This window comes from Peromyscus eremicus, chromosome 17, assembly GCF_949786415.1.
Source record: "Peromyscus eremicus chromosome 17, PerEre_H2_v1, whole genome shotgun sequence".
NCBI lineage: Eukaryota > Metazoa > Chordata > Mammalia > Rodentia > Cricetidae > Peromyscus > Peromyscus eremicus.
This window is the reverse complement of record NC_081433.1, coordinates 19,524,378-19,536,917: the sequence shown is the minus strand read 5'-3', so window position 1 is coordinate 19,536,917 and position 12,540 is coordinate 19,524,378. Positions and strand designations below refer to the sequence as shown.

The 12,540-nt window shown below is 48.5% G+C and overlaps 1 protein-coding gene across 1 annotated transcript; it reads left to right on the top strand.

Annotated features, from left to right (window-relative positions):
• Window positions 1–329: 329 nt before the first annotated feature.
• On the top strand, window positions 330–1,336 carry LOC131894563 (dnaJ homolog subfamily C member 17-like). Its single transcript, XM_059244855.1, is given in 2 exon segments — window positions 330–785; window positions 787–1,336. Coding segments are annotated over 2 exon segments (909 nt in total). The 5' UTR covers window positions 330–426.
• Window positions 1,337–12,540: the final 11,204 nt, after the last annotated feature.

Sequence of the window (12,540 nt, the reverse complement as noted above, 5' to 3'; positions counted from 1 at the left end):
GGAACTTCAGTCAGCACATTCATTCCTTCTTCCAGATCCCAGCAGACCAGCTGAGACACCCAGGCTCTCGGGACTGAACAATTACTAGATTCTTTTTTTTTTTTTTTTTTTTTTTTTTGGTTTTTCGAGACAGGGTTTCTCTGTGTAGCTTTGCACCTTTCCTGGAACTCGCTTGGTAGACCAGGCTGGCCTCAAACTCACAGAGATCCGCCTGGCTCTGCCTCCCAAGTGCTGGGATTAAAGACGTGCGCCACCACCGCCTGGCCAATTACTAGATTCTTGAACTTTCCATTCATAATGCCATTGTTGGAGTGCAGCCTGTAAGTCATTCCAAAATATTTTTATATATCTATAAGGAGATTCATTCCGTAAATTCTGTGACCCTAGAGAACTGGAACTAACACAAATTGGGTCAGGGCTAGAACCATGGCGCTGACTATGGAGCTCTTGTGCATGGATCTGTATGAGCTGCTTGGCATTGAGGAGGAGGCAGGAGATAAAGAGGTGAAGAAAGCCTACAGGCACAAAGCACTGTCCTGCCACCAAGACAAAAATCCAGGCAACCCCAGAGCTGCTGAACTCTTCTCCCAGCTTTCCCAGGCCTTGGAGATACTGACAGATGCTGCAGCCAGGGCTGCATACGGCAAGGAAAGAAAAGCCAAGAAGCAGGCCACAGAGAGGACCCAGAGACTGGATGAGAAGAGGAAGAAAGTGAGGCTTGATCTGGAGGCCTGGGAGCAGCAGGCCCGGGCCCAGGGGAGTGAGAAAGAGGAGAGCCAGCGCAGCAAAAACACTAGAGGAGGAGATTGCTCCCCTCCGAGAAGAGAGTTCCCTTCTGCTTGAGCAGCAGCAGAGGGTGGTCCAGGAGCAGATCCGCCAGGACCTAGAGCACAGGCTGAGAGGAAGAGGAGAAAGGAGTGAAGGCAGAGGAACCCCCAATCTAAAGCTAAAGTGGACGTGCAGGAAGGAGGATGAGTCCCAAGGTGGCTACTCCAGACACATCCTCCTGAGGCTTTTGCAGAAGTATGGGGAGGTTCTCAACCTGGTGCTTTCCAGAAAGAAGGCAGGCCATGCCATAGTGGAGTTTGCCACTGTCAGGGCCGCGGAGCTGGCTGTCAGAAATGAAGTGGGCCTGATGGACAACCCTCTGAGGATTTCCTGGTTGGAGGGACAGCCCCAAGGCACAGTGGAGCCCAGGCACCCAGACTTATCAAAGCGCTCAGTGCTGTCAGAAAGGAACTATGAGAGTCTCATTATGATGCGCATGCACCAGGCAGCTAAGCACCAGCAGCTGAATGCCCAGACTCAGCAGGAAGATGGGGGGCAGCCCACTTAGGGCACTGGCTCCAGCCTTCCTACCCCACACCTTTTTTTGAATCATCACCAATAAACTTTTTTTTTTTTTTAAATCTTGTCGCACTGAGTTAATCCTGTGGTTAATCAGATTACTCCCACACCTGTTTCCTGCATCTAAACAGTTGCATAAACTGGAAGCCTCACAATCTCTAATTCTTTTGTCTGCTCTTGGGACCCTTTTCCTCCTGGGTTGCCTAGCCCAGCCTTGACATGAGTGTATGTGCCCAGTCATGTTGTTACTTGTTATGCCAGTGTTCAGTTGATATCCCTGGGAGGCCTTTTCTTTTCTGAAGGGAACTAGGGGAGGCCTGGATCTGGGGGAAACTGTGGTTTGGACATAATATATGAGAGAATTAAAAAACAATAAATTCTTCACAGCTGTGCCCTCCATTTTGGGGCTTTAGTTAATTCCAGGTGTAGTCAAGTTGACAACCAAGAATAGCTATCATACATACAAATATAGTCAGGAAGGCCACTACACCCTAGGCTGCACCCGATAACCAGAACCCGGTGACAGCACTTGCTGAAGATAACCAAACCCAGGACTAGAACTCCAGAACACCTTCTGGACAGTATATGAGCAGAGTTCTATCAACTACGAATACCTACAACCTTCTTGCTGGGAACAGGGAGAAAGCTGGTGTATTGCCCAGGAAGAACTAGAGATGCCCTTCAATTAGGAAAGACTTGTAGACATTTCTTCCCTAGTTGAGCGTGGTAGACATGAAGCAAGACAGAAGATCCCAAGTGGAGAGACTGAACTCCCAGAATGCCCCAATGAGAAACACCACCCTGAGTCTCCCAGGAAGATACTTGAGACTAACTTTTCAGAGACCTTTCTCCACCCCTCCCCGACTCTTTTCCAGGGCATTTTTGCTGTGAGTTTTCCCACAATCCCCCTCCCTGATTTTCTCCTTTTTATCCCATACAAGATGGCCCCAACAGACTCCACCTTACCAAGTAAAGACCCACGGATACTAGACAGCCAGCAGCAAAGAATTTTATTTACTTTTGATACTTCCAAAGACACGATAATAACTTATTTTGTTTACCCCCGAACAACTAAATCCTCTAACACAGTCCACACTCTCAGTGCCTTGGCAAACACCAGTCCGATGCATTAGAATTTCCAAGTGTTGATACACATCCTCAACTCAAGCAAGCTTAGACAGGTCCTCATCATATTGAACTCCTTCCGGTCTCTGACCTTTCAGAGACCCAGTTCCAATAACCACAGTGGCTGAAAAAGCCTTCCCATCCATGGGTTCTAGACTGCCTTTATTTCCTCTGTAGTCGCCATTTAAAACTAGAATTCTCTTTCCAGGTGTCAGAATGACTGTCTCTGAATGAGCCTGTCTCCAGATTCAATCATCTTTCCCATAGCTGTGGATCTGTCCATCACTCCCTCAACCACACCCTTCTCTAGTATTTCTCTCCAAGTTTTATGGTTGTAATTTTCATGACGATTGCAGGCTGTAGACAGAAGTCTGTTCAAGAAGTCCTTTTCTGCTGGGCAGTGGTGGTGTACGCCTTTAATCCCAGCACTCAGGAGGCAGAGCCAGGCAGATCTCTGTGAGTTCAAGGCCAGCCTGGTCTCCAAAGTGAGTTCCAGGAAAGGCGCAAAGCTACACAGAGAAACCCTGTCTCGAAAAACCAAAAAAAAAAAAAAGTTCTTTCTTTTCCTCTTCAATCTCCATAACTTCATCCACAGCAGAATTTAGCAGGCAGAGCCGAGCTCTGGGAAGATTCTTTTTGCTTCACTGAGGCTGTACTCCCCCAATCTCTGAGAGTCATGATTTCATCTTTTTCTTTTTTAATTTAATTTTTGATTAGCTCATAGAGTAGCAGGCTTCCTGACAACATTTTTATGCATAGTGAGTTTTAGTTGACCTTTCCCAGACGTTCTGTCTCCTCTCACCCCATCTTCTTATCCTCCATCCCAGCATGCTTCCTGAGCATGCTTCTTGTTTGTTCAAACCACATATGTTCTAGGCCCCTCTTTACCCCTCTCCCTTAGAGTCCACTTCTCCTCTCATGAGCCCCTTTCTAGTTCCCCGACCTATACATACCAACCTCACATAAATACACATACATTAAAATTAGGAGCTAGAGCCAGGCAGTGGTGACTCATGCCCTTTATCCCTTCACTCAGGAGGCAGAAGCAGGTAAATCTCTGTGAGTTTAAGGCCAGCCTGCTCTACAGAGTGAGATCCAGGTCCACCATGGCTACATAGTGAGACCCTGCCTTGAAAAATCAATAAAAATAACAATGACAATTAATAATAATAATAATAATAATAATAGTAATAAAAATACAATTAGGAGCTAAGGTCTTTGCTTTCTTAGGGTTCTGGAGATCATAGCCAAGGCCTAGAGCATGCTGATCATGTGCTCTTCTAGTGAGACATACACCTGGCCTTATGACTTCATTGATAAGAATTAACTGTTTGGAGGAAGAGGGGGCTTCAAGACAGGGTTTCACTGAATATCCTGGATGTCCTGAACTTACTCTGTAGACCAGGCTGGCCTGGAACTCACAGAGATCTTTTTGCCTCTGCTTCCCCAATTCATTTTTTTTTTGGGGGGTTTTTTTTTTTTTTTTTTTTTTTTTTGGTTTTTCGAGACAGGGTTTCTCTGTGTAGCTTTGCGCCTTTCCTGGAACTCACTTGGTAGCCCAGGCTGGCCTCGAACTCACAGAGATCCGCCTGGCTCTGCCTCCCGAGTGCTGGGATTAAAGGCGTGCGCCACCACCGCCCGGCCCCCAATTCATTTTTAACAATACACACACAAAAAAAAAATTATTCTAGGGTTAAACTGTAGCTCAGGTGGTAGTTTACAGAGCACAAGAAATCCCTGATTCAGTCCCCAGAATCACATAAATGAGACTTGGTGGCACATACCCATGATCCCCCAGCACTTGGGAAGTAGAGACAGGAAGTCCTGAAATTCAAGGTCTTCCTCAGCTGCACAGACAATTGAAGGCCAGGACCAGATGGCTCAGCAAGCAGAGATGCTTGCTGCCACGCTTAGCAACCTGAGTTTGACATCCAGGACCCACATGGTAAAGGAGAGCACTGACTCCCATACGTTGTCCTCTGACCTCCACATGCATGCCTCCGCACCCACACAGTAACACATACACCCATATAAATGTTATCTTACAAACTGAAGAAAAAAAGAAGTTGAGAGAAAAAAAAATTCCAGGTAGCTTGCTAATCTAAATGGGGAAAGGAAAGCTACACATATATCATTGTAAAAGAGAACATATTCATGACTTTGAGACCACAAAGAATTTTTTAGACATGGCACAAAGCACTAATTATAAAAATATTAATAACTCAAATTGCATTTAATTACACTTAGGAGCTTCTTTTCTGCAAATAATGCCACAGAGTGTATAAAGGGGGTTTCAGAGTTTGAGAAGATATGTGTATTATATTGCCTTGTCTTTTTTTTTTTTTAAGTAGGATCTCCTTCCATTGCCCAGGTTGGCCTTGAATTACTATGTAGTACAGGTTGCCTCAAATTCATGGCCCTCCTTCCTCTGCCTCCTTTCACCAGAGATAAAAAAATATTAGTAAGAAGACAAGAGAAAAAAAAGAGTACTAAAGATATGCAACAGTGTATCACAAAGACCTTGCCCATGTGGCAGAAAGAGAAAGAAAGAAAAAAAGACCATTAGATATTGGGGAATTATAAATTTAAACCACTGCTCAGCCTAGAGAAGGGAAATACTTCTTTAAAATACATCAATAAGTAGTAAAGGTGGACACAACTGTGGGAAAACTGAGTCTTTCAAACATTGGTAGGAGTATGAATTGGCGTAGTCTCTTTGGGAAACTGTTTGGTAATAGCTCTCATTGACAAACATATACTTACCCTATGACCTAGCAATTCCATTCTTGGGTGTGAGTGTTCATCTATGTTTATGCACCAAGTCACCCGAAGATGTATAGTAATTTTATTCCTAAAAATCTAGTATTAGTTTCCTTGGGCTGCTATAAAAATGTACTATAAGCTTGGTAACTTAAAAAAAGGAAAAGTATTCTCTCCCTGGTGTTCTGGAGGTTAGTACTCCAAAGCCAGGCAGAGTATTAGTAGTGCTGAGTTCATTCTAGGGACTCTGGGCAAGATTTTATTCCCTGTCTCTTTCAGCATCCAGCTGGTAGATCTGGCATATGTGTCAGTTTTCCATTACTGTAACAAAAGACCTGAGATGATTAACTTAAAAAGAGGACAGGCTTATTTTAGCTCACAGTTTTAGATATTTCTTAATCAGCTAGTCCATTACTTTTGGACCAATAGTAAAGTAGCTCAACATGGTGGGAATGTGAGGCAAAGGAAACCCTCATCTCAAGATGCAAAAGAGAGAAAGCAGAAGAGGCTGAGGTCCTGCTGGTCCCTCCATGTTATGTCCTCCTCCTATGATCTCCCATTAAACTTTACCTCTTAGAGTAATACCACCTCACACTAGTTACTGGTCTGGGGACTAAGATTTTAACCCATAAGCTTTGGGGGGGATGTTATGTGAATAAGCCCTAGATAGAGCACCAAAGAAAGGATCTGCCAAACCTAGCTTTGGTGAACCAATGAGTTGATTGATGTTACTTATGGGAGCACGGCCAGGGTTACTTAGAGGAGTATGAATGACTCAAAGGCAAATGGGTCACAAAAAGACCCACTCCACCCAGGACAGTTTCATCCCAGGAGCTCCATAGGCTTCTCCTCTCCCTCAGCAATAAGTTACTGCTTTAAGAATCTTGGGATTGGGCCTTGTTGATCTTGCAGCTTTCTGAGCTTCTTGATCCTCCTAAGTTGACCTACCTTGCTGACTCTCATAAGCCTCCCTCCAGGAGGGAGTGCTTCGATTGGGAGAAAATAGACTACATAACAGGAGGCCTTCCAGATCCAAACCTCAGCAATGTATCCCTTGAATCTCGGCCTCTTTCTCCTGGCTTCTTCTTTTCAGTCTGTGCTGTCTCCCTCTGCCTCACTCCCACGCTCTCCCCTCCACCCTTGGTGTTGGGGAAGGAAGATTTTGCACATGCTAGCTAGGCAAGCCTCTACTGTTGCATTACAGGCCCTTCCCTGATCTACACCCTTCTCCCCAATGTAAGGAGAAATTCTCCAGATATCCTGATTATTCCAGAAGACATTAGTGTCACCGACATGAATTGAGGAGGGCTTGCTGCCACTTGAAGTGGGGGATGTTCGAGAGAATGTTATTCCAGGAATAATGCACAACCCCAGGAGTGAAATAAATCCTAGCGTGGGTAAGGCGGTAGGATTTCCCCAACGTGGACTCACATGAAGGACTCTGAGGCTGAGTGTGATCCTCAGGTTCGAAGTTCACACACTTGTACATGTATAGTGGCATCAAAACGGAAGAGGAGTCAAGAGGAGGTAAGGCAATCCACACCTGACCCTTGGCCAGCTCTGCCTTGTAGAGGACTATGCCCAGGGGTCCCAGCAGCTGAAAGAAGAAATGCTGGTGGCTGATGTAGGAAGGGCTGGAAAGAGAGCAAGCCTCTAAGGGGTGGCTTTTGTTTTTTTTTCGAGACAGAGTTTCTGTGTGTAGCTTTGGAGCCTGTCCTGGATCTCACTCTGTAGACCAGGCTGGCCTCGAACTCACAGAGATCCGCCTGGCTCTGCCTCCCGAGTGCTGGGATTAAAGGCGTGCGCCACCACCGCCCAGCAGGGGTGGCTTTTAATGGGACGACTCAAGCGGTTTGGCCCGCAAAGCTTCTGCCTTCCCTGAATGTCACAAAAGACTCTAGAAAAGTCAGGTGGGGCTTGCAGCTAGAAGTACAGAAGACTTTCTCATCTGCAGTCCAATGTTCTACTCCTGCTATATACTCCACTTTACTTTTATAATAAATAAGAACAAATAAATAAACGTTGAATTAAAAAACGTGTGTGTACAGGGTAGTGCTGTGGCAGTTGCAGAGATTTGACAGGTGAATGAGGAGTTTGAGAGTCATTTATGTCTCCTACTTAGGTGTCTTCTACTCACAAGAAATTGGAAGACCTAGCAAGCTAGAAATGGGGGTGCAGAGGTGAGATGCCTATTTCCTGTGTACACTAGAATAAAACAGTGTTCAGTCGAAGGGCCCAGAGACACACTAGGAAATAGGAGACATGGGAAGTCTTTGTGCATAATGGGTAGAAGTGGGGGCACATTTGTCCTCCAGCCTTGGAGTTATTGAGGAATCTAGAGCTTTCTCTGAGAGGTCTTGACAACACCTTCATGTTATCTGTGACAGCCTTGTTAAACAAAGGCAATAGCACTAAGTATGGGAAAAAAAAAAACGATGGGCATTATCTCAGTCTACTTCTGCCAGGCTTTTCTCTCACATTTTTTGGGGGCAAGGTTTGTTTGTTTCTTCTTTTTGGCAGTACTGCGTAATACTTCATGAATCTCAGACCAGGGCTCTACCACTAAGTCTCACAGGGCAATGGAAAGAGACCCTGATGTTGGAGACCTGCACTTCCTCATCCCTAATGAGTCAGCCCAGAGACTCTTGTTCCTTTCTCTGGCAGTCTGCTTTCAATTGCTGTAATAAACATCATGCCTAAAAGCAACCCAGGGGAGAAAAGGGTTTATTTCCATTTTACAGCTTATAGACAGTCACCAAGGGAAGTCCGGACAGGAAGTCAAGGCAGGCATGAAGCAGAGGCCATGGAGGAATGCTGCTTACTGGCTTGCTCCCCATGGCTTGCTTTTCAGCCTCCTTTTCTTATATTACCCTAGACCACCTGCCCATGGTGGCACCATTCACAGTGGGCTGGGCCCTCTCTCATCAATCATTAATCAAGAAAATGTTTCACAGACATGCCTGTAGGCCAATCTGATGGAGGCATTTTCTCAATGAAGAGTCCCTCTTCCCAGATATATCTAGGTTTTTCTCAAGTTGACAAAAATCAATCAGTTCTGCACAGTGGCGGCACACGCCTTTAATCCCCAGCACTTGGGAGGTAGAAGCAGGTGAATCTCTGTGAATTCGAGACCAGCCTGGTCTACGGAGCGAGTTCTAGGACAGGCTCCAAAGCTACACAGGGAAATCCTGTCTTGAAAAAAACAAATAACAAAACAAAACAAAACACAAAACAACCAAAAACAAAAACAAAAAACAACCAGCACACTCCTCAAACCTTCACAATAGAGGGCAGGCAGTCACAGCCGACCTAGTGGGCAGGTGCCAAGGCAGCTGGACACAAGAGGCTAGACAGCTATTTCCCAAGAGCTGGGTGAATGAATCACTGTGTGTGTGGACGTTTGTCACCACCACACCCTGGAATCTTCGGCAAAGAACGAGAACAGGCAGCCATTATTACCAGACTCTTCCAGCCCCTCCTCTGGACGGCCACATCACCCACCTAAAATTCCTAGAGGTCGTTTGTTTTTTTGAGTTAAACCTTCCTGTGGCCGCGGTTGGCCATTCGGAGGGCAGTGGCAGTGTCCCTGGGCTTGAATAGCTCTTCCCTCCGCCCCCAGCACCGATGAGGAGGAAGCTGTAGGCTTCTACAAATCTGCATTCCAGATCGGAGCTACCTGCCCATCCCGGTCACTGCCCGTGCAGAGGCCCCGGAGCCTCGCGGCTGCTGGCTGTGCATTGTTGCTATTGCAGGACAGCTGCTGCCCCGCCTGTCCAGTCTAACCTGCCGGGCACCTTGTCTGTGTGCTCAGGGTTGACTGAAACTCTCTTCCTCTTTCAGTTGGGCCCAGGAGTAGGCGGGGCGTGGTGGGAGGAAGAGCAGTTCGCTCTCTCCACCCCGGCCGGCCGCGGGAGGTATTTACAAACACTCCCAATGGCCTGGGAAGGTTGTTAACCTGCCTTAGGATCACCAGGGGCCGAGGAAGGGTGGTGCAGTCGGTGGGCAGCCAGAGCCACGAGTCTGCCAGCCTTTCTGTAGTCCTGTCACCGTGCCTGTGTATCCTACCCAGGTTACGGTGTTGTCAGAATGGGGGCAGACTCGTTCTCACTCAGTCACGGAGTCTCCGGGACAATGTGCTGAGGCCCCAAGAATGAGACCCCTCCAAAAAAAACCCACTTTGTAGGTCCACATCTGGCCGGGAAACATCCCAGTCCTTCTTTATTGACAAATATCGGATTCCCTCCCTGACTAAGCCTACCCCCAGGCAACTCACTTGACCCCTGCTGGGAGTCCACTGTCTGAGAAAACGGGCCTTACTTACTGTGTGCTGGTGGTGAGGTGGCCCTGCCCTTCCCCATTCTGCCCTCCTTGCTTAGTCAGTCTCTGGACCACAGAAACCCAAACACACCAGGTCACACACGCTCATGATTTCCCTTTCCTCACTCTACCCACCCTTTCTTTATCCCTTTCATGAGTGAAGAGATGCTGTCGCCTGCTCACCCTGAGAGACTGCCCAGCTCTGGCTTAATCCTTGCTCCCTTCCTTGTGGAAGCAGCACACACACACACACACACACACACACACACACACTGTGGGTGTGGGAGCCGAGCAACATGGCCCATGTCTGCAATCTCAGCCCTCAGAGAGCAGAGACAGGATGAAGAGAAGTTTGAGGTCAGCCTGCTGTACGTGCAGATACCCTGTTTTTCTTAAAAATAAGTAAATAAAGAATACAGTAAAAATAAATATTTAAGAGCATTTTTATTTTATAAGTATGTTTTGTTTCGTTTTGTTTTTTGCCTGCATGTATGTCTGTGTACCACATACATACCTGGTCCCTGCAGAGACCAGAAGAGACTATCAGATCCTCTTGAACTGTAGATAGCTGTGAGCCACCACGTGGGTGCTGGGAATCAAACCTGGGTCCTCTGGAAGAGCAAGTAGTGCTCTTAACTGTTGAGCTATCTCTCTCTAGCCCCAATAATTTTGGAGGAAATCAGAGCTGAAAACTTCCTCCCAGAGCCAAGTTGGATGCCAGATTTAGACTTTGTCCAGCTGGGGGACACCAAAGACGCAGGACAGCCAATTGAGTGTAAACAGCAAGGATGGGCATGGTGCAGGCAGATGGCACAGGGAAGAGAGTCCCCAGGGGCAAATGACTGAAGGTAAACAGCTGTCACCTGCTTGTTCTTCGCTGTCACAGCTGTCAGGTAATGGGCACGGTTGAAGGATGCTACTGCTCACAGCCTTCCAGAGGCTGGCTTGACAGGTCTTACACTGAGTAGAAACTCCAAAGACTGGTGTTGATAATCTGCATGACCTGGCCACCTTGGCAGTCTTATTTCCACCACCACACCACCACCACCACCACCACCATCTCCACCTCCACCACCACCACTACCACCACCACACCACCACCACCACCACCTCCACCATCTCCTCCCCCTCCTCCTCCACCACCACCACTACCACCATACCACCACCACACCACCACCACCACCACCACCTCCTCCCCCTCCTCCTCCACCACCACCACCATACCACCACCACACCACCACCACCACCACCTCCTCCCCCTCCTCCTCCACCACCACCACTACCACCATACCACCACCACACCACCACCACCTCCTCCCCCTCCTCCTCCACCACCACCATACCACCACCACCACCACCACACCACCACCATACCACCACCACCACCACCTCCACCACCTCCTCCCCCTCCTCCTCCACCACCACCATACCACCACCACCACCACCTCCACCACCTCCTCCTCCACCACCACCATACCACCACCACCACCACCGCCACCACCACCTCCGCCTAAAGACTGAGAAACAGTGGAGTTGAACAAGTCACCTGCCTTCAAGGTAGCTACATCAAGTCAAACCTTGGGGAAATCTTTGTGAAGAAGTGCTTAGTACTTAGGTAGATGGGGGCAGCAAGGACAGCCAAAAGGACAACCGGAAGCAGCTCGGGTCTGGAGGGAGAGAAACTGTCTGGGCTGTAGGCTTGTTTGTCCAGAAATCAAGGAAAAACATAGGAGTAGGACCCAAAGAGGAATGCCTTCAAGTCTCTAAGTGAGAAATCAATGCAGCTGGTGGTGATGCAACACAGCAGGAGTTCCAGATATTAGGGAAGCAATTGACAGGTCGATGGGAGGGAACTCAGTGGAGGGGAGGGAAGCCTGGAGACCTTGGCGGGACCTGGTATTCTGAGAATGTGGTAGAGCAGGAGGAGGTGCATAAATTCTAGCAAGGGAGGCAGGACACCAGGGTTCTATTCCCAGCTTTAACGCAGGACCTTGGATGTGTCACATCTTTTGCTGAACTTCTCCTTAATCATAAGACCTAAAAGCCTCCAGAGCTACATTTCCAGTCTAAAGACTCGCCAAAGGAGACTTCAGCCTTTGAAGGCTGATGACCTGAAACACACAGGGAAGTCACCAGTCTGCTAGAGACTGGGAACAAGAAAGCAGACAGGTGGGTGGGAGGTCAGAGATGGAGCCCAGGGACAGACGCAAGAGGCTAAGTAAGAGGAAATGGGGAACCAAGGGGATTGGTTTGGCAATCCCATTTCCAGTTCCCCCTTCTTGCTCTTCCTAACCTAGTCTCACCTTATTTGGTGAGGGCAGGAAACACAGGCTGGCCCATCACTTACCCTCCCGCCGGGTCCCTGTTCCCCTTCGCAGGCCCAAATAACATCCTTATACCGTCCCTGGTGCCTGCCTGCCTTCCGTCAGAGCAGTACCCAGGGGACCAGAGCAAGAGGAGCGCAGTGCTGGCGGTGATCTTGCCTATCCTGCGCACAGTTACCACTTTCGGAACCCTCCCCACGTATACGCAACCGTGCTAGGAACGTAAATGTATCACTTTCTTTACAGCCGTCCAAGGGGGGACTGTTGCCTCGTTTTACCCGTGATGAAACGGAGGCAAAGTTTTAAGTCATCGACCCAACGTCACCCATCTGCGGCTTGCCGGTGCAGGCTTAGAAGTTAAGCATGATTTCCAAGCCAGAGCTTCCTGTCGAGCTCCTGTGCCCTCCTAGGGACTCTGGCAGCTGAGGACCTCATCTTGCAACGCTACCTTTCTGGATCCAAAAGCTTCTTCGCGAGGAGCGAGCCCACGTGACCTGCCTTTAGGTTCCCCGCCTTCGCCTGGCCCCGCCCCGCTCTCCGCCCGGCCCTCCCGGGAGCCCCGCCCCACAGGCAGGCAGGTGGCGCGCGGGCCCGGGGGCGTGGCGGGGGCGTGGCCGGAAGCCTTAAAGCGGCCCGGGAGCCGGGTGGGCGGTCCAGATCGAGGGCA